The following is a 21,696-nucleotide window of genomic DNA, read 5'->3' as shown; positions in this document are numbered from 1 at the left end:
CCTGGCGATCTGAAAGAACTCTCTCCCTATAAAACTAATATAACTAATATCGCTCCTTCATCAATGAGAAAGTGAGTTGCCTTTTTTGTCCGTGGGAGTGTCCAGTTTATCCAGTGAATTTCAGTAAGCCTGCCCGGGAGCAAGTTTAAATTTTTGGATGTGTTGCTATGGTGATTTATCTAAGCTTGCTTCGAGAAACCGAGAAAGCCAGACCTACGTCATCTTATCCTGACATTTAGCCCGCTAACTCAGTAAGCCAGGTACGAGAAATAGGGCCCTGGACATTTCATAGACACAACCAACTCAAGCTGCAAAACTGTGTTAAACTGACTTCGCTAACCTGCACTTTAGTTGACATAAGAATGATGAAATGAAGAATATCTACAGAATATAACAATTTATATTATTACCACCAAAGCATTTGTTCACTGTATATCTTATTTGTGTTTAAGAACAAGACACTTAATTGAGCCTGAATGTAATTTAAAACATCAGGTATCCAATTTACAGAATGTTACTGAATGTCACAGATTCACCTTCTGTTAATCTGTTATATTTGATGTAACATATTAGATTTAGGGGTGCAAATATAAAATATCAATACGTTGCAGATCCAAAATAGACACGACACAATATTACATAAAAACTCAAACTTCAAATCATCTATTATTGCTGCCTCTCCTCGCCTCCTTCTGATACATCCATGCTTCTGTCAATAAGTAAAACAAAAACAAATCATTACGATTCATCAGTTCCCTGAATGGAGAAATGACAGCATTCTAGCCAATAAGAACAGCGATTTCACAACCGGTAGTATTTATTGACCAATGAGAGCGACAGACCCACCAACAGTCCCGCCCTCCCACAAGCTCGCTCCAAGTCAGGGAAGAAGTGAGTCCCGGTTGGCTGTGAAAGGTTTGAGCTACTAAACTAACCTCCTGAGCTGCAGACGGACCGTATGGCTCCGACTAATGTCATTCAGCGCTCTTCGGAGGCGGGTAAGTTCACTGGCGTCCAGCGTTAACAGCATGGACCGTGTGTTTAACGCTTACCTGCTAGCCTGCAATGCTAACTATTGCTCTCAGTGAACTCACTTCTGTCCACTGGTGTGACACCAGTGTGCGTGCGCGCCTGCGGGGCAATTTACACGAGCTAACTTTGACATGGACTGTAACCGGATGCGACAGTTTATTTTGTCTAGTTAGCTATGATATACCATTTATTCCAGTATAATCGTATACAACATGTATATACTTTTATGAATTAAACATGTAGCACGCAGATGATAATCTGGCCAGACCGAAAATAAAACACACACGGGCAAACTACTGTTCAGGACTAGTATCTGGAAATGAAAAGTGTGTTTTGTTTTGTTCATAATGTGAAGTATAACTTCATTTTTTTGATGAATCCAACATATTGAGTTTTTCCCTGTTTAAAAAATATGTGATTCAGTCAGAGCAGGTTTATACAGCAGTTGTTATTAGGCTCGTTCGTTAGAGCTGCGCCTCGCCTGGAATCCAGACGAGAGCAGGCGGCCGCAGCAGGAGGCGTTGACAAGAAACTGCGATCAAGTCGGGACAGGTTTAGGCTTCTTTCAAAGTAGACACAGGAAGTCACAGAAAAAATGACTTCCTGTTAGTTCTGAACTTTTGTCTACTTGTAGTTTACAGATCACGTTTGGATTTATTCATATGTGTTTGTAAATATATATGTATGTAGAAATGTGTGTGTAGCTGCATCCTTTGGTCTTGTTATGTCTGCCTGTGAAATGCATTACTAGTAGTTTTGATGTGTGTTGTATAAATACGATTTTGTATTAACAACCACACAAGAAATGTGTTTAGATCAAACATGAGACTAATAGTCAATAATCCAGCGTTAAGTATTCCAACTATAACAGTTGCATAAAATAAGGATTTTCTACAACACGTGGTGTTTGCTGTCAGATCTAAGGGCCAATCAGCTCTCTGATGTGCCAGGCATTTCCCATCATGCACTGGGCCACGCAGTCATTGGAAAGCAACTGCGGCAGCAAATCGACAGCCAGCTTGGTCTCGTGAGAGTATCGTTGACCACGTGTGCATGACGTCAGAGCAAGTCGGACACAAATCTAACCGGCATGCATTGCGCGCCGATCACCGCCGATCGATTCTGCGCAGAACTGGCTCATCTCGAACGAGCCTATTGTGAGTGAACCTGTGGATGTGCAGGAGAGCTGGGCCAGAGTATCAGACCCTACCCTCTTATCACAAATGTCTTGGTTGAAAACAGTGCCTCCATCACACAGTTTGTCCACACCCCGATCAACTCATATCCTGGTCTTCTGTAAGATCCGAATATCAGGGATTGCTCATCAAACGGGTTCAAATATCGCCTGATGGATTATTTCTCAAATATTGACATTGGTCTTTTCTAAAGCCCCAAGTGTTTTGTTCTCATCATATCCAAGTGCTTGTTTTGCACTATTGAATGCTCTGCTTTTTGAAGGTTAGAGCAATGTATTGGACTGAAATATTACAACTCTCGGATTTACGGAACATAAAGAGACATTACGTGCAAATATCCTAGGCATGATCATGAAGATTCTGAATTTACCATACACACTTACCTGTACTTCAGATTTGTTATTGTACCCACATAGCTATATGCCACTTATTATATCTGTTAACTGTTTATATTTTTAAAATACTTTCCCATAACCTGTTCATTTTCTTCGTCCAGACTATAACGAACAACTTGTCGTTCAAATAAAATGGCCGCTTGAGTGAATTTACTTTCCCTGATCCAAAACAGCCTTCTGAGTATGACTATATCTATATAGCAAAAACGTGATGTTTTTTTTTGATCTGATCGAATCCGTTCAAGACAATAGATTAAGTTATGTTTTTATTTTCTCCCTTTTTTATGTTTATCACAAGCTACTTGTTTTTTCTTTAAAAAAAAAGTTTAACTGTAAAAAATCCCTGATTTTAATATGAATTCTCTTTTTCGTTTCAGGATGCCGATGTCCATTAGAGTCCGAGCTGAGAGCAGTGCTGCAGCAAAGGATCATGGTCCTGGATGGCGGTATGGGAACCATGATCCAGCAGCATAAACTCGAAGAAGAAGATTTCAGGGGGGATGAGTTCAAAGAGCACCTTCTTCCACTGAGAGGCAACAACGACCTTCTCAGCCTCACACAGCCCGAGATCATTTACAAAATACACAAGGTACCTTCATTCAGGGGAACCGCAAAGGGCCCCGTTCACCCACAGTACGTTAGGCCCACTTGCCTTTAGTTCTATCAGACATGTAGTAACTTTCAGTACTACGTGTTGAGAGTGTTCTGACTCCAACCCAGTACAAATTTAGTGAAAAGGGAATTTAGTTTGTGCAGAATGACATTCTAAACCGTCCTCAGTGTCTTAACCCGCGCTCTCTGTGTTTATAGGACTACCTGCTGGCGGGTTCTGACATCATAGAGACCAACACATTCAGCAGCACCTCTGTTGCCCAGGCCGACTATGGACTGGAGCACATGGTATGGCGTCTGTCACTGTTGACTACTGTGGATAAATCCTGCTAGGCGTCCACATTTGGGCAAATTTCACCACGTTCCGTCCGTTACAGTTTATTCCATTTTTATTATCGAGTGCCGCAATTTTTTTTTCCGTGTTTTCCCACATGGTGGAAACTTTGTGTGTCTGTGCACTCTCCATCTGACTCTGTGACCTTGATCTTCTCTCCACCAGAAGCTACAAAATCCTCCTCAGTTTGCAAGCACTGTACTTATTTCAGTTAGTTATTCTAAATGATAATCTATATTCTGTGTATATGTAGTTTTGATTTGCTTTGAGATTTTCCCAAGTGACAAAATGATGATTTCAAGTCACATATGATGGGGGTGTAAGAATGTCGATACACTTATCGTATCACGATGTTTCGTTTTGTGACACCGTATCGATTCTCAAAAAAATATAAATTTTTCATTAAAGGTTTACGTGCAGATTCATGCTACGATGTTTAATGTTATGACTGTGATAAATGCAGATCTTACTTGTGTGGGAAAAGTAAAAAAAAAATGTATACTCTGATTTTATGCATATGTTGGTTTGTTCTTTACACTATGACGCGTTTCCTGAAAGTATTTAAAAGAAATCCTATTAAATTACCGTACTTTTAATTTGGTCTAGTGTTGTTTTTTTTAATTAAAAAAAAAAATATATATTTATTTTGATTTTACAAGACAGAACTCTAGAACTTTAGGGATACAATATAAAAGAAAGACTGAAAGAGAAAACAACAACAAAAAAAGAAAAATAATGTTTCATTGCACGAGTTATATCTATGTTTCTAATGTCTTGTATTGACTTGACCTCGGTCGTCATTGTAATAGAGAATTAGTTAAATATAGGTCTAATAAAAATAAATGCAATAGAGTATCGCACTACATGGAATCATAACCACCGTATCATGATGCATATTGTTTGATTCTTACCAATACACGGCCCTTCCATATAATCATAAAACTATGACAGTCACAGGCTTGTGTCTTGCTTGCTTTTAAATATCAACGCGTGTTGTGCGTTTGTCGCGCAGGCTTACCGTCTCAACAAGGCGTCTGCAGAGCTGGCGAGGCGGGCGGCCGACGATGTCACCAAACAAACTGGTCAGCTGAACTTTAAGCATTGCAGCGGTGGATAAAACGTACACAGGGATTTCCTCTAGTGTGTAACATCAGCTGTGGTCTGTGTGTGCACTATCAGGTTGTAAACGCTATGTGGCCGGGGCAGTGGGTCCCACCAATAAGACACTGTCTGTGTCCCCGTCTGTGGAGAGGCCCGACTTCAGGAACATCAGTAAGATGACCTCACATTGTTTTGTTTTCATCTCTCAAGTGACTGAAAGCTGTATGTCCAGCCTGGAAACAAAGGAACTCACTCAATAGACGAGATTCACAAGTCATTTCACATTGACCCACGAAGAGGCCGTGGCGGTTCAGTTCGTACACCGGCTCACTGTTCCACTGCCGTGGCTCCTGGGACACTCCCCTTGCAGTTGTTAGACCTTGTTAGACCTGTGCTTTTCCTGCTATAAGTCACAACGTGCAAATGAGTTTCACGGCAATGTAATGTGCAGTATGTAATGACATTCACTGAAACGTGCGTTGTGTGTGTGCTTTCCCCAGCGTTCGATGAGCTCGTAGAGGCCTACTCAGAGCAGGTCAGAGGGTTATTGGATGGAGGAGCGGACATCCTTCTGGTTGAAACCATCTTTGATACGGCCAACGCCAAGGTATCCCTTGTCCGATTGGTTCAAATATCTTTTTGTACGATTGAATTTTGCCCCGCAGCGGGCAGGCAGTTGATAGAAAGGGGTTTCGGTTAGTAATTACTTTGAAATGAATGTAACAATGAGACATTGAACACATTTGAATATAAGTTTATATATATATATATATATATATATTAATTAATAGAGTTATAAATACCTGTACAGTATATAGGAATTTATGTTTCTGCCATTGTTTCCCTCTACAGGCTGCATTGTTTGCCATCGACCTGCTGTTTGAGAAGAGCTACGAAAGGAAACCTATATTTGTATGTCTATACTGATATCTTATTCATAATCTAATAATTTGATACTCTCCGGTGACAGTTCATGCATATGGAGTGTTTGGGTTCGCACATGAGTATATGCAGTTCATGTAAACATGCTGTCTGTCTGAAAGTGGTGTGCCATATTATTTTCAAGCTATATTCAGATAAAGATTTTAAAACTAGGATGAGTGTGTTCTGCAGGGTTTAGTTGACGTATTTAAACGCCCTTCTCCTCCCCGTCCCACTCAACGTACAGATCTCAGGCACCATTGTTGACCGGAGTGGACGCACTCTGTCCGGCCAGACGGGAGAAGCCTTCGTAGTGAGTGTGTCCCACATGAAGCCTCTATGGTGAGTCACAAAAGCACTGCATACAAAGCTGTGTTGTGTTACTAGAGTTCTGACAACACACCTCTGTCCCATTACTTCTAATACTCCAGTTACAGTTTCTTACTGGTCTTGTCCCTCTCTGTGTTGCAGCATTGGTCTGAACTGTGCCTTGGGGGCGACAGAGATGAGGCCGTTCATTGAGGCCATCGGAAAAAGCACCACGGCTTTCATTATCTGTTATCCCAATGCAGGTAACCTTCACTCAGTCCAAACAACTTAATCACATCTTCAGCACAGTACGGCCTTGACAAAGCGTTCAGGTCTCAAATCAAAATGGAGCAGCAAAATAAGCAGTTGCACGTAAAGATTTGGATTCCCCTTCTCCAAGAGTTTATTGAAATGACTAATTACAGCAGGTGAACATAATGTTTGGAGCCTGGAGAGTTCCTGACCCCAAAACGTAACCTGTTCAGTGTTACATTTTAGTCATTCATGTTGAAAAGGCCTTGAAGTTGGAGTACATTTACATTTGATTTCAAACAATATATTCATTTTTGTAATGATAAAATACTACAGAAACAGACAAGTAGATTGAATAACAAAATTTGTTTTGAAATAATTCCATGAAACAAAACGTTTAATTGAACCATCCATTTCTATAAATTAGAAATTCCAACTAATGAATTAAAGAGACGTGGTAAATGTTTGGCCACCCTGTCAGACGTCTATATATAGTGAGACAGAATATTCCAAACAGCTTTCAATATAATGCAATCCAATGATCTACCAACACTAACTACAGTCACAGAAAGGACAAGAGTTTGAATCCGACTGGATTTCTTGCCGTGCCGTTTGCTTATGGGTTAGTGCATGTTAGCCCACTGTCGATAATTCTGCTGTTCTTTGTAATTATCTGTAGCACACATTGAGCTGTAGCGTTATTTATCTTGCACCATGTGTCATACCACCCGAGATGATGTCTTACCTTTTTTTTTCCTTGTTAGGTCTTCCCAACACATTTGGAGGGTACGACGAAACTCCAGAAGTAACAGCCTCCAATTTAAAGGTTCCGTTCAATTCAGTTTTTTATTGTTACGACTGCTGTTCGCTGTTAAGATATATATCGTCACGATGGCCATGTTGAGAAATGGTTAATACTGAAAGGGAAATAATTTCCTTTAGACTTTGTCCTTTGTTTGTATAAAAACTGAGATTTGGAAAATAGTTTATAGGTGACTATAAAGTTCTGTATTCGTGGGATATAAGATGATGTATGAATGACATCATGTTGTTCATAAGGAAACAGTCTCCTGCACCACCCTGATCCAGGTTTATACTTAACACACCAAAATAGATAAGTGTGCTTAGTAAATGAAGCACAACCCTAATGGAGAGGTTGTTTTTCTGTTTGTCTGAAGGAGTTTGCTACGGACGGACTAGTGAATATTGTCGGAGGCTGTTGTGGGACCACTCCAGGACACATCAGGTCTCTCTTTATTTTTTCTGACAAGAAAACGTAGAAATTTGCATGCAATTTTGAACATGTTTTAAATATTGTTCCCTCTCCTCCCTCATACAGAGCCATAGCTGAAGCAGTCAAACACTGTCAGCCAAGAGTTCCTGCTGCTGATAGTTATCAAGACTACATGCTGCTGTCAGGTATTAAAAACCTCCCGTTACCATCTGTGAAGACGGCTGTCAAACTTAATGAAAGCCGTATGAGTCTTATTTTCACGTTGGACTAGTACAGTGGTTCTCAAACTGTGGGGCGCGGGGGGGTGATGCTGTTTTTAAAAAATATATAAAAATCTGATTTTTTTTTTAATGATTTCATTAAAAAAAAAATATAATCCTTTATTAATCCCACAGTAAGGACATTATTATCTGCATTTTACCCATCCTTAGTAATTAAGGAGCAGTGTGCTGCTGTGAAGCACTGAGGCTTCAGTGTCTTGCTCAAGGACACTTTAACATGAAACTATGGAGAGCTGGGATGAACCACTACCTTGTGGTTTCAGGACGAACACTCCATGAACATGATAACTTCACATAGTACAAAAGTACACAGACATAAAACATCATGAATAAATACATGGTGAAATGCCTGTACTTTTGTGGAAATGTTTACGTTACGCCGTTAACAGGTTACGCTGCGCATGCACGACTCGCTGATTCTTGGCGTTTTGCTAAAAGCCTATGTGAGATCTTTTCTGCTGTTGTGTCTCTCATAACAGAATATTGATCTAAGATCAACATTGAGCATGAATTGAGAGAGGTCATATCAAATCTACAACCCCGTTTTAAAAATATTTGTAGAGGAAAGCAGCTCACTGCAGCCACTATATACTGATACAACGTGATCCTCACATATCTTCACTCATGTTTTGCACAGGTTGAACGTTATTGTTATCTTGAAAATATATTCAGTGCAAAACAGACATTTGCAGCCACAATAAGTATTTTTTTTTTGCCAAATATTAGTTATTTTTTGCACAGATAGAACTTTATTTGCAATGTTCTAACAAAGTGATTGCCGATGCTATTAGTTTTTGTCTGATGGAGCAATCTGGTTTTCTTGAAAGGGATTGTAATTTTCTTTATTCTATTATTTAAAAAAGCACGGATGGAGGAGTCACAAAAAGTTGGATCATTTTGTTACACTTTTGTTGGGGCAGTGGGGCCCGAACATTTTTCTTCCTCCAAAGTGGGGCGTGACAGAAAAAGTTTGAGAACCAACCTTTGTTGTTCTGATTGATTAAAATATACATTTAGTGAGTAAAGCATGTGAGTCAGATGTTGATTTATTTACTTAATTTCCCTACTTATTAGAAGCTGGGTTATATTAAAGACGGGCTTTGATTTCTATTTGATCATTCTTCTGGTTTAAAGCTTCTGTGTGCAAGCGTCACACTTCCTTGGTTTCATTCAGTACAATGTAGTTTAACATAAACACCACTCTGCTTCTCTTGCTAGGTGCAAGGTTTAAGATGGTAAGATGAACTAACATTCTGAACAGAATGTAAGGAGGTTACAGTGTTAACGTTATGCCAAAGACATCTGTGTTGTGTTGCAGAGAGAGCTACTGAAATGAGCTATGCTAACCAGCTAGCCCTGACCTGTCCTTTATTGTAAAAACGCTTGAATCCGGTTCTGCCAGGTGAAGCCGATGCGGAAGGGTCTTAAAACCTACATTGTCTCTAGCGGCCAGCAGGAGGTGACTCCTCTGGTTGTTCCAATAATCAGATTGTACAGAAGTCTGAGAAAATGACTACGTCTCGCTTTCCATTGCCACTTCTATGAAATCCTGCCTCACTAATATAAGCTAAAGGACAAATACTATTTATAAAATCTGTTGGCATAAAACTTTAGAGTTGTAAAAAATATACAAAAACATGCTCAGTTATAAATGTCTGTCTATAGTTTAGTGGGTTACGCGCACGCAAAATAACCTTTTTCCGTTATCGAATCCCATCATGAAGCGTTGTTTCACATTATTGACCTGCATTTAGTTTTATTGCAATGTAAAAAATGACAGAAGCAATATCGTTAATGTTTGTATGTAACATCAAATCTGTGAATGAACACGCAGCTTTAATTGACTTTTACTGCAGAAATGTGAGATTGAAACATTGAGGTGTTGTTCTAGTGCGTCGGTCAGTGTTAAACGGCTGCTTTAATTCCAGTCGGCCACCCGGATGTCGCTGTTCTTCAAAGTGAAGCGTCGAATCCTTTTCGGTACAAGTAGGAAGAAGGTCTCAATGCTTCACAAGGCTTCATCCGCCCATCCCTAACTCAAACTAAAGTTTCTCAGCCAGGCCGCTAGCCGACTTACCAGCTCAATCCTCTTCATAAAGCGGAGACGCCTCTCTTGTCGCATGTCTCTCTACTCCATTCCCCCTCCTTGGCTTTTGTTAACTTCCCTGACGAGGAGATCAGGATAAGGGGTGTCTCGTCCCACACCTGATCTCAATGCTCTCCTGACGAGTGGGTGGAGCCTTCTGGCTGGAATGTAGATGCCATCCACTACACTTACCCTAAGGGCCTTACAATATAAATACCGGTAGTGATTACAGTCATAGTAGAGATTAAATAGCAACACACCCCCGGCTTTTATTTAAATAATTAGCGTGATAAAATGTCTCTCTCTCTTTTCCAGGCTTAGAGCCGTTCAGGATCGGCCCTTACACCAACTTTGTTAACATCGGCGAGCGCTGCAACGTGGCTGGCTCACGCAAGTTTGCCAAGCTGATCATGGCAGGAGACTATGAAGTGAGAATGATTGAGTGCTATTTTTTTATTATTATTATTATTTTTTTTTCTTCATTTGTCCAGAAATGTTGGTCAAATCCTGAGCAATAAACAACTGTTTATTTGGTATGTGTTTCCCTGTCTGTTGTCCAGGAGGCTCTAAGCATTGCTAAGGCCCAGGTGGAGATGGGAGCCCAGGTCCTGGATATAAACATGGACGAGGGGATGCTGGAGGGGCCAACCGCTATGACTCGATTTTGTAACTTGATTGGTTCTGAGCCAGACATCGCTCGGGTAGGAATATTGCAACACAATGTGCAACAGAAATGAACGTCCAATCTCCCACACTGCAAATTGTAATCGTAGGAGACGGCAATTACACTGGTGCTTCTCCAGCAGCGTGACTCCCGGGCTGGCTAAGTCTCTTGGTCCAAGACTTTGATTCAGACGGAAATACCTCAGCAGCTACTGGAAGGATCGTCGTAAAAATCAATATCTACATTTATGTCCATTCAGGATGAATTATATCAACTTTTCCTCGAGAGCCACAATCGGGTTAAAATTGAGATTTCTCCAATCGTTTGGTTTATGACCAAATACCTGCAAGCTGATGACATTCCCATCAGCCGTTCTTCGTGTTTCGTGATGATTTGCAAATGTTAACATGCTAAACTGAGATGGTGAGCATGGTAAACATTATCCCTGCCAAACATAGCATATTAGCATTTGTCATTGCTAGCATGCTGACATTAGCCTTCAGCTCACATCACAGCTTCACAAACTCATTCGCACGGCTGTGTTTAACACAAGCCATAGTGTGTGGTCTTGAGTGCCCGTAGGGCGGGCCCAACTCTTTTTCTAGTTAAACAGCGCAGGATCAGCAAAGGGGTTGTATTTAGTCTCATTTAATGACATAGCTTTGAATTTCCGCATTGGTGCATTGCTATTCAAATGACATATTCTGCAAATTGGAGAAGAGAGTGGTTTTCTGCTGGGGAAATTCATCTCTTTATAGATCATCTATGGGAGCAGTGGGGCCCTCAGACCCGGCCTTCTCCCAATTCTCTGTCCCATCAACAGTACACAAACTAGCAACACTTGGTGTAGCAATGGGCCGTTGTCTTATTTGTCCGATCTGATTGGCCCCCAAAGTGCATCCCTGTGCATCAGCACTCGTGTGTGGGGCGAGCCAGTGAATACAAACTTGTTTCAGTGTTCAAACTTACCATCGTCTAATCAGATGTTTAGTTTTCATGTGACCTCGGGACTTTTACAGTGCTAACAATCACCTTCAGTTGTGTGCTTACATTTAATTTCCCCAGTTTAGCATCTGAACCTGTTACTAACTATCTCCTCCCCAGGTTCCTCTGTGTATCGACTCCTCTAACTTCTCAGTGATCGAGGCCGGGTTAAAATGCTGTCAGGGGAAGTGTATCGTAAACAGTATCAGCCTGAAGGAAGGAGAGGAGGAGTTCCTGCACAGGGCGGCCACTGTGAAGCGCTACGGAGCTGCTGTAGTGGTCATGGCCTTCGATGAGGAGGGACAGGTGTGGGAAGGGGACGGGACAAACATGCACCCTCTCACACAAAAACACACTTGTATGTGTTGACAAGTCTGCCGTCCCTCTTTAGGCTGCCGATACAGACCGTAAAGTGGAGATCTGCACTCGGGCCTACAAGCTGCTAGTCAGCAAAGTTGGATTCAACCCCAACGACATCATCTTTGACCCCAACATCCTCACCATCGGTACAGGCATGGAGGAACACAACGATTACGCCATCTACTTCATCCGAGCCACCAAAGTTATCAAGGTGATGTCTTTTTCTGATTCAAATAATGAGGAAGAACCACTGTTGCTGTTTATTGTTCAGGGTCTAATCTCTTCAGATTTTCAACCTTGGGAAAACCCCAATGTTTTTACAAACATGTGAGTGAGACTGAATTCATTTAGACCGGAATTCAGGGCGAAACAAAGTGCCCCAAAGGAATATCTCACCAACAGAATTTGTATATCAATTACTCACCCTGTGTTATCGGGCGCTGAACTAAACGGAGGAATGTCTTGAATTCAAGTAAATGGAGGGCGAGTTTAAAAACAGCAAAAGCTATGTTGAAACGTCCATATACGAATTCTCACACAACTCGTGCAGTAACCTCCAAGTCTGTTACCCAGTCGAGTGCTCACTTCAAATACGTACATTACCACTCGGAGGCGCGGCCGGGATTACATTTCACCCAGATACAACAGATACGTTTTTCTGATTGGCTATTCGTGTCGCCCATCTCTTTTTATTGATTGGCTGGGGATTCGGGGGAGACGTGCTTGATTCCTCCATGGTGAGTGCAGCGCGACCAGGTCATGTTTGTGCGCTGCGGCACATTAAATAGCCTAGAGTTTGTTTTCAGCGTGAGAAATACGATGTGTGGCGGGAGGGCGTGACTTAAGACCGAAATGCGTGACAGTCACGCTCATTGCGTGACGCTTGAGAGCTCTGACTTCTATACTCCTGGATACTATAACAGGGACACTCATGAACATACAGTGGCTTGCAAAAAACATGTATAATTTTCTTTGTACTTCACAATTGTGTGACACTTTGTGTTGGTCTTTCACATAAAATTCCAATAAAATATATTTATGTTTGCGATAACAAATGTGTAATGGGACAAAATGTGGAAACGTTCAAGGGGTATGAATACTTTTGCAAGCCACTGTATACAGTAGGTCATGCTTACCTAGCAAAAATAAATGTCATGCTCTCAAACTTTTGAAGTTATTTGATAGATTCTCATTGCAAATATTTGTGTGTGTAGGAGACATTACCAAGAGTCAGGGTGAGTGGAGGTCTGTCCAACCTGTCCTTCTCGTTCAGAGGGATGGAGGCCATCAGAGAAGCAATGCATGGAGCATTTCTCTACCAAGCCATCAAGGTAAACGCATCGCAGTCAATAGAGGTAAAACAAAAGAAAAACAGACCCGTTCACAGTAAGGTCTGTGGTTTAAAGTTCATAAGCACTGCAATGTTTTCCAGAGAGTTTTCAAAAGTTTTTTTTCCACCTCTAAACTGGGCAGATAATCCCCAAACTATCTCCAGGAGTACATACCTTGGGTTCTTGAATGCAGCATATTATGTAATTTTCCACTACTAGAGGTCTCTGAATCGAAACAATGTCCTGATGTTGCTTCACAAGGCAGTTAAGTACTCAGGGGTGCTCCAAGCGATGGGCCAGCAATCGTTATCGTCCTATTCCACGCGCCGCTAAAAGGGCTTCACCAGAGTTGTGTCTCTAAAGCCTCTTTCACGTGGCTCTCTCTCAAGATCTCTGTAGAGACGATGGGAGATGCTGCACATGTTTTTCAAGGTTACAAGGTCATTTTATTATCATTGCACAGCAGGGTTGCTGCGCTCAGGTGTGGTGGTGATGCATCTGATATTTCTGTATCTCTTTCCAGACGGCAGCAGGTTGAACAGGGTGTTGCTGGGTGGGTTTTGTCTTCTAATATCCTATGGGCTATGCACGGGCACATCACCAGTTTCACTGATGCTCAGTAGATGAGAACTAATGATGTTCTGAGTGGTTTTATTCACCCGCTGTAGAGCCCTCCTGTCCTGGGCCGTACATAACATCCCAGTTTATGTTTCTAGTCAGGAGAATTTCTGAAGTTAGCGTGGAAATGTTTTGGTATTCTGGTTTCCGTTGATTAGTTTTTTACAAACGTGCCTAAACGCACAATCATTTTTGGAGAAATGTTTCTTATTCAATAACATATATTTAGAAAAATGATACTCCAGTATAACAGAATCCTTAAGAATACCTTTTTAATACTAAAAAAAGACTCATGTTGCAGCGCTAAGACCGGAGAAACCTCTGGCTGAGTCCTTCCCCTCGTCGCCATTGCTTGTGTCGGAGTGTGACCCCCATGCGGGGCTCGAGCCAGTAGGGGTTGAGGAGAGGCTTCTGGCTGCATTAGGGAGTGGCTTGTAGAGGCGGTGAAAACGCCCCCGTAGGGGAAGAGGGACGGCAAACAGGACTTTAAAGAGTACGTCTACACTTACAGATGGAAGGATGAGGTGAGGAGACACTGAGCGCACAGAGGCGTGTGTGCACCGCCGGCCCCACACCAAACCAATACTCGTGAACTCATCATGAAACGATTGCTTCCGAGTGAATGACAGAAAACTGAGTCCATTCACTGTTAATTACTACCAAAGCTCCGGAGTAGTATGAATAGTTAAATAAATAATCGCAGTGTGACGGCGCCACACAAAACACAGATAAACCCCCAAGAAATACCAGTCCAGTGAGACGAGCATTCACAGACAGGCTTTCTACTCGTAACACACACCCACTGCCTGTCCTCCTCCCCGTCTCCAGGACGGTATGGATATGGGCATAGTGAATGCTGGGAACCTGCCGGTCTATGACGACATCGATAAAGAGCTGCTGTTACTGTGTGAAAACCTCATCTGGAACAGAGACGCTGAGGCTACTGAGAAACTACTGACCTACGCACAGGTACGCACAGACATACAGACGGACAACATCCTGTCGCTTCAGTTTGGGCGACAGATGACGGTTTCACTACTTTTATTCACAGAACAACGTGAAAGGAGCGAAGAAGATGGTTCAGACAGATGAGTGGAGAGAAGGGAGTGTGGAGGAGAGGTTGGAGTACGCTCTCATCAAGGTAACATCGGATGATCACATGATGATGATGAACACATCCACATGCTGGTGTGACTGACATAAAAAAATAGGTGGATATGGGGGGGGGGGAACGTGCAATGGCTCCGCCCACTTAGGAGACAGGATGTGTATATCATTTCAAAGGATTGGCAGAGCAGTCAAAAGTGAAAGTCGTCAATGGACACAGCTCAGAAATGGTTTAAGAAAAATAATGTAGAGGCTCCATCCCGTGTTGCTGCTGTAGGGAATAGACAAGTACGCGGTGGAGGACGTGGCGGAGTGTAAGGCTCAGGTCGACCGCTACAAGCGACCCCTTCACATCATCGAGGGCCCCCTGATGAACGGCATGAAGGTGGTGGGGGATCTCTTTGGAGCTGGCAAGATGTTCCTTCCACAGGTAGGATGGCAAACAAGCCTCCAACCCAATAAATCATGTATTTCCACAAAAAAAAGTCCAATAGTTTCCCTGGTAGCTGTGGTTAGTAGAGGGTTTGGGCTTACGAACAGAGCATATGTTAGTTCTCATGTTCTGGATGGATGTTTCAAAAAATGTGCTGTACAATATGAAAACGCCAGCCGTGTTGGTTTGTTAATTTTCAATGTTTTTTTTAAGATGGAAATCGTTTTTGACCATAACTCATGAATTTATATGGTAATTGTCAATTTCGTCAAACTGTCTAACCTTTTGAAACGGTAATAAAACTTCAAGTCCTTGTGTGTTTTGCAGGTGATCAAGTCGGCTCGCGTTATGAAGAAGGCGGTGGGCTATCTGATTCCTTTCATGGAGAAGGAGAGGGAGGAGATGATGGCGTTATTGGGGTCAACTGAGGAAATGGTCAGTCTCCACTTAATAAGGATGCGTTTGTTCTCGTTTTGAAGATATTCCCACGAAGATCATGAATTATTTTCCCACGAGACCTAAATGTGATGTCACTTAAACAGATCGTAATCCTGTTAAACCTAAAAAATGTCCATTAATTGATATAGGCTTTTGGAAGGAATTCCTAACTGTTCATGTTTTTTCTTTTCTTTACTTTACATATTGTGAAACTAGATTGGTTAGATTCTTTACAATTCAATCGTTCAGTCCATTTTACCAAAAATCATGAGGACACAAGTATATAACTCATTCAGAGTTATCGACATGGTAAACTAGATATACAAAGATAACCAATCAACCATCAATTCCACTGATGTTTTCTCCTTGGTCTGCAGGATCCCTATCAGGGCACCATAGTTCTGGCTACAGTGAAGGGCGACGTCCATGATATTGGCAAGAACATTGTGGGTGTGGTGCTGGGTTGCAACAACTTCAGGTAAAATTTTTCAAGCAGACTCAGGTTCTTGATACATTCTGTGTGCAGGGTTACCTAGCAGCATTAGCAGTGTGGTTAGTTCCCTCCGCCACATGGCGACTGGTGAGCCGAGCCCTGTCGGCTAACGGTGCCAACAGCGTTCACAGAGCAAACAAAACGCAGAGAAGCTAAGACTACAACACACACACACAGAAACAAAGAAATGAAAAGAGATTTTGGATGTTTCATGTCTTTCAGAGTGATAGACCTGGGCGTCATGGTTCCCTGTGACCGGATCCTCAGAGAGGCCATCACACAGAAAGCAGGTATGTGCACACTTGAGACTGCATATTGTCTGCCTGGGATGCAGGCAGAAAAAACATATTTTTACAAATTAAATGTAGCCAAGAAAACTATTTTATTTCATAAATAGGTTTAGCTTCACAATAGGTCCAGAGAGCTGCTGCACTACTGGTTTAAAGTAAGACTTGCAAACCCATTTCGGCTCAGCAAGAAGACACATTGCATATGAGCATATGATATTTAAGCTTGAGTACAAGCAGTAGCGAGTGGTTACCTAACGTTTGGCCTTTAAGGCAACGTGAAAGCTGCCGTTCCTTCTTGGCGGGGACCGTTAAGGTTGTGTGCAGCTCATGAAGAGGACTTGTGAGGAGGACTACTCTCCTCTGGGGCTGAAAAAAGTCCCAAGCTGTATCTGCATACTCTTTAGCTGTTTTTTTAATTTCCAGATGAGGCTGGAAGTAATCATGAATCAAAGATAACTTATTGCAAGACTGTTCATCTTAATAATACAGAAGTAGAAGAAAAAACATTCAATGAGTGAAAGGTTTATTGTTGCCATTTTTTTCTGAAACATAATGATATTTATTATCAGATTATAATCCTAACAAGGGAATTATAGGTGATTATTGTGTTCGTACTTTGTCATGACTTTTTATTTGGTATACTAACACTATGATCCCAAACGACTGGCCAGCCCGAATGCTTGACGTTATTGTGGCCACGTTACTGGTTGTTCTTTCATAATATCAGCAGCAGCAATGTGGGATGTTTTTGTTCCTGCAGATATCATCGGCTTGTCTGGGCTCATCACCCCCTCTCTGGACGAGATGATCTACGTTGCCAAAGAGATGGAGAGACTGGGAATGACAACGCCGCTGCTGATTGGAGGAGCCACCACATCAAAGTAACACAGAGAAACATACAATCAGAACACACACAGGGTCCATTCAGGTCCACACACAGAGGACCGAGACATCCAATACGTTGCTACCGGGGATTTTTCAGGGCGTCTGAAGTGAGCCCTGAGATCCCATGTATTTCACACTCTGATCTGTATAGATAATAAATGACTTAATAATGGATGCATTTCTTGAAAAGTAAGTAGTCATTGTAAGGTAGACTACCACAACATGTTGATATTTTGCAGTGGTCTCTTGGGTAATTTGTGTGTTTTTGATAGGACTCATACAGCGGTGAAGATCGCCCCTCGTTACACTTCTCCTGCTATCCATGTTCTGGACGCCTCCAGGAGTGTAGTGGTGGTAAGACGTCACTGGAGCTTTCCTCAGGCATTTTCCCCTCCCCCGTTGACCTTTTAGAAAACCCCATAGCATTAATTTGGCATGAATAGAAATGCATTTAGAAACAGCCTACACAAGTATCCTGTTGGGACAATATCAAAACATGTTTATTTTGCTAAATGGGTTTAAATGAAAGCCGATTAGTCTCTTTAGAAATACCCTGGCTGGTTGATCTGGGGCACACATGATGACGTGCCGTAGGCTTTTCAAGTCCATGAGTTCATGAGAAAATATTGCAAACTACAACTAAAATGTGTTCCTTTGAAACAGTCTAACAAGGCACCACATTACATTCAATTCTGTTTTTCAGATGACAAACTAGCTAACAGAGGGAAGTAGAAACAGATCCTCCTCGGGGGGCAATAATCTCTTAATGCAAAGAGTTGATATTAGTTGATGTGTCCAAACCTCCTGCCTTTGTTCCTTTCTGTCAGTGCTCGCAGCTCCTGGATGAGGCAGTGAGGGAGGAGTACTTTGAGGACCTGAAAGAGGAGTATGAGGAGATCAGGCAGGAGCACTACGACTCCCTGAAGGTAAGACTGGCTGGTAGAAAGGCCCAGTAAGGTACGCACTAGAGGAGACACCTCTGGGTCCTGTGACCCACATAGACAACCGTCAGCAAGGTCAGCATTGCATCCACGTCTCTTGAACCTTTTAGCCTAAATCTTTTTAAAACATCTTAGTTTAATTTGCAAAACAAACCTCCTAAAACAGCTGGTCACTGTAGTTTTTTATTAAATGTTACTAACACAGTAAAAAATAGGGCATTTAATGGGGACTATTTTCAGCGGCGGATTATTCCATATTTACTGCTCTAGTGAGTATTTGAGGCAGCAGCACGGCGTGTGGGACCGAGTGAAAATAAACTACAGCGTGTTCATGGTGATGAAGGAAACATGTCACCCAGTGCAACAGTGTGGCTCATTGAGGAAGAAATTATGTCAGGCTTCTAACACACACAGTATCTGTTTGGGATATGCTGATAAATGACTGTACTACATAGTATCTCTTGTGGGGGCTGTTGAAGATGGTCTAGTTGTGCACTGTTTCTTTTCACATGTTAAAAATGTGGTTGCCACTACCAAAGGCCAAGAATTGGTCTGCAATTTCTCAAAATAGTTGCCGATGGCACACTCGCAACTGTTACTGTCAAACCCTGTTGAAATCATGTTCCTGCCAGCTTTTTGTTGTGTTTAAAATCTGATCAAGATTCACTGTTGCTAGTAGTATTATTACATAGTGTGATTGTTTAAGTACATTGCACAGAACTAGTACTTTGAAGAGTCATCACAAAGGCATCAGATGGTCTGAGTCGATCGACATGGAAAGCGTTTTTAGAAAAAGGGTTTTGACGTCCGTCTGACAGAATAGATACACTTCCATTTTATTAAATGTATTAATCCTCACTTGTCTCCTACGTTTTTTCCCTCCAAGTCTATTTTTGTCACCTTTTTTTTATTGAAGCGTAATCTGAATGGACATCTGTTTAAATCACACAAACATCCCGCCGTGTATGTTTTTACCGGAGCGCCTCACGTCTCCTCCCTCTCATCAGTCCTTTGACCACTCGACTTCCTTCCCTGAGTCATCAATGGCCCACAGTGACATATAAAACTGTCTTTTGTCATTCTGTCACAGAAGAAGAGTAGTTGCAGAAATAGATATTTCCAAACTGCCGTGACCTACTGAAATGTTCCTGAAAGTGAACTGTACCTACGATCACACATGTATCACATTGCTCTCCTCTGATAGTCTTCCTGTTTTAGACCAACAAATCAGTTCGCTAATAATGATATCCAATAATTGAATGTCCTGAATCTTTTCACAGTTGGTTAGACTGCACATATGTTTTAATTTGAGCAAATTGTCCTGAAATGTGTTTCATGAATAACATTGCCTTGCCTTCCTCTTCATCCTCTGTCTGCCTCTGTTTCCTCAGGATCGCAGGTATCTGTCTCTTTCCCAGGCCAGAGACAAGGCTTTACATATAGACTGGCTCTCTCTGCCCAGACCAGGTAAGTTAGCACGGCTCAATGAAATCCAAAGTCATTAAAGGGACTGCAATGTATTCGCTCGGGGCAACTCCTCACCATCAATGTACGTCCACGAGTACAGTGCTTGTTTTTCTCTCCGACAGCTCAGATTGCTGTTCTGGGCGTCTGATAACATTATGGAAAGACCCCTGAGGAGGAATAAAACCTTTTTCTTTACCTTTCACCTTCTGTTGTTGTGTCTGCATCGAGGACAAATCTCATATTGAAATCTGGCGTCACCTCCACATTGTGTGGAAGTCAAAGGATATTCAGCCATGACATTGAATTTCTGTGAGAAAAACACAAAGCTACTCTTTCTGGTCTCCAACACAACAAACTCTGACAACCCAGGCTGTCCTCTCTCACTCAAACTCTCACTCACGTTTCCACCGTTGTCATCAAGTCACATGACACAATAATAAACAGACCGGACCAGGAGAAATGGAAAAGAAAAATTAAATTCAGTTTATTTTGTCTCCCCAAAATCACAAATCTGCCTTGGAGGGCTTTACAATCTGTACTCATATGAGGCCCCTGTCCCGGGACCTCACATCGGATCAGGAAAAACTCCCAGAAAGAAGGAAGAAACCTTCAGCAGAACAACAGAGGAGGATCCCTCCCTGGATGGACAATAGTGGGCATGTGTACAGAATGTAACAGAGTTATTTATAATGTACTCAGACACTTGGAATAACAATCAGTGACAAAGTTTAAAAAATGGTTGTCCCCATTGGTCACTTATACTCAAACACATAGAAGAATAGAGTCCAGGTTAAAAAACACTTATCTTACCCTTTTTAAAGTAAAATCCACTAGATCCGTCGGTACGAATATCATTTAGCTTCAGTGAGATGTTGGAACAAGCAGATCCAGGAAGTGCTACATCGTGGAACATGGTTTACCATGCAGAACCAAGTGTGCTCTTTTCTCGTCTTTGTGATTCAGTGCGTCCTCAGTTCCTGGGCACCCGTGTGTTTGATTGCTACGACCTGAACAGTCTGCTGCACTTCATCGACTGGAAGCCTTTCTTTGATGTGTGGCAGCTGAGAGGAAAATACCCCAACAGAGGTTACCCCAAGATCTTCAACGACAAGAACGTTGGTACGAGCTCGCCGTCTGTCACAGTTCTTCACAAACCATAGCACACATTTGTTTTTCCGTTCCTGCTCACGAAGCTCTTCGTTCCTTAAAGCTCCCCCCTCTCAAAGCCACACGCGCTCAATATCACCCAGAATTCACCCTGCTGCACCCAGGTCGCTCACCACTAGCTCCAAAGGGCTGTACCTGATGTGTTTTTTTTTTTTAATTTGTTTTATTCAAATTATTTTTTTCAAATGAAGCTTTGAATGCCATAAAATAAGAATCAAGTTATTAAAAGGGATAAAGTAATCCTTTTTTTCCCCTTCAATAAATCGACTTTCTCTGGACTGTCATTTTTGTTAGATTGCTGCGGTGGGCGGTAGAGCAAACAGTTTTTTGACGGCAGTAAAAATGTTGTTTTTGAAAGGATAAATATTTGATTAAAAACATACACAAAATTATTACATCTATCTTTTTTTCAATAAATGTTGACTTCACAAAACTTATTGGGAATGTTGGGATCACACAAGTCTGAAACAAGCCCACGCAGAACCCACGTGCACAACCCCCAGATGCATTCTGGGTCTGGCTAGCTTCACCGTGGTTTTGAACTCACAGTGTGAGTGACACCTAAGCAAAACTGGAGCGGCAGAGAAGGCAACGCTCCAACGTTTTACAAATCTGGTTCTGCACTCCAGCCATATTGTGAAGGCATATTTTCTGGTGATTAGTGCAGTGAAACCAGTGACATAATCCTGAATGCTAAAATAATTGTCTCCAAGAACACATGCACATTATGTCAGCAGTGAGTCAGTGGAACTCCCTGCCTCGTCG

The 21,696-nt window shown here is 42.0% G+C and overlaps 1 protein-coding gene across 1 annotated transcript in view; it reads left to right on the top strand.

Annotated features, from left to right (window-relative positions):
• Positions 1 to 861: 861 nt before the first annotated feature.
• The window catches only part of mtr (5-methyltetrahydrofolate-homocysteine methyltransferase), a 28,071-nt gene continuing 7,236 nt past the window's right edge, over positions 862 to 21,696 (top strand). The window contains exons 1-28 of the mRNA XM_079237377.1: positions 862 to 998; positions 3,001 to 3,212; positions 3,434 to 3,523; positions 4,582 to 4,651; positions 4,749 to 4,841; positions 5,171 to 5,277; positions 5,523 to 5,582; positions 5,839 to 5,933; positions 6,063 to 6,163; positions 6,917 to 6,978; positions 7,331 to 7,398; positions 7,492 to 7,571; positions 10,069 to 10,181; positions 10,314 to 10,454; positions 11,522 to 11,707; positions 11,793 to 11,972; positions 12,976 to 13,092; positions 14,539 to 14,679; positions 14,762 to 14,851; positions 15,095 to 15,247; positions 15,578 to 15,685; positions 16,066 to 16,166; positions 16,404 to 16,471; positions 17,232 to 17,352; positions 17,629 to 17,710; positions 18,184 to 18,282; positions 19,689 to 19,764; positions 20,728 to 20,883. Coding sequence (XP_079093503.1) covers positions 959 to 998; positions 3,001 to 3,212; positions 3,434 to 3,523; positions 4,582 to 4,651; positions 4,749 to 4,841; positions 5,171 to 5,277; positions 5,523 to 5,582; positions 5,839 to 5,933; positions 6,063 to 6,163; positions 6,917 to 6,978; positions 7,331 to 7,398; positions 7,492 to 7,571; positions 10,069 to 10,181; positions 10,314 to 10,454; positions 11,522 to 11,707; positions 11,793 to 11,972; positions 12,976 to 13,092; positions 14,539 to 14,679; positions 14,762 to 14,851; positions 15,095 to 15,247; positions 15,578 to 15,685; positions 16,066 to 16,166; positions 16,404 to 16,471; positions 17,232 to 17,352; positions 17,629 to 17,710; positions 18,184 to 18,282; positions 19,689 to 19,764; positions 20,728 to 20,883 — 3,010 coding nt within the window. The 5' untranslated portion in view covers positions 862 to 958. The remainder of the gene's footprint in view (positions 999 to 3,000; positions 3,213 to 3,433; positions 3,524 to 4,581; positions 4,652 to 4,748; positions 4,842 to 5,170; positions 5,278 to 5,522; positions 5,583 to 5,838; positions 5,934 to 6,062; positions 6,164 to 6,916; positions 6,979 to 7,330; positions 7,399 to 7,491; positions 7,572 to 10,068; positions 10,182 to 10,313; positions 10,455 to 11,521; positions 11,708 to 11,792; positions 11,973 to 12,975; positions 13,093 to 14,538; positions 14,680 to 14,761; positions 14,852 to 15,094; positions 15,248 to 15,577; positions 15,686 to 16,065; positions 16,167 to 16,403; positions 16,472 to 17,231; positions 17,353 to 17,628; positions 17,711 to 18,183; positions 18,283 to 19,688; positions 19,765 to 20,727; positions 20,884 to 21,696) is intronic.

Source organism: Taurulus bubalis (assembly GCF_910589615.1).
Source record: "Taurulus bubalis genome assembly, chromosome: 2".
NCBI lineage: Eukaryota > Metazoa > Chordata > Actinopteri > Perciformes > Cottidae > Taurulus > Taurulus bubalis.
This window is presented reverse-complemented; position numbering and strand designations above follow the sequence as displayed.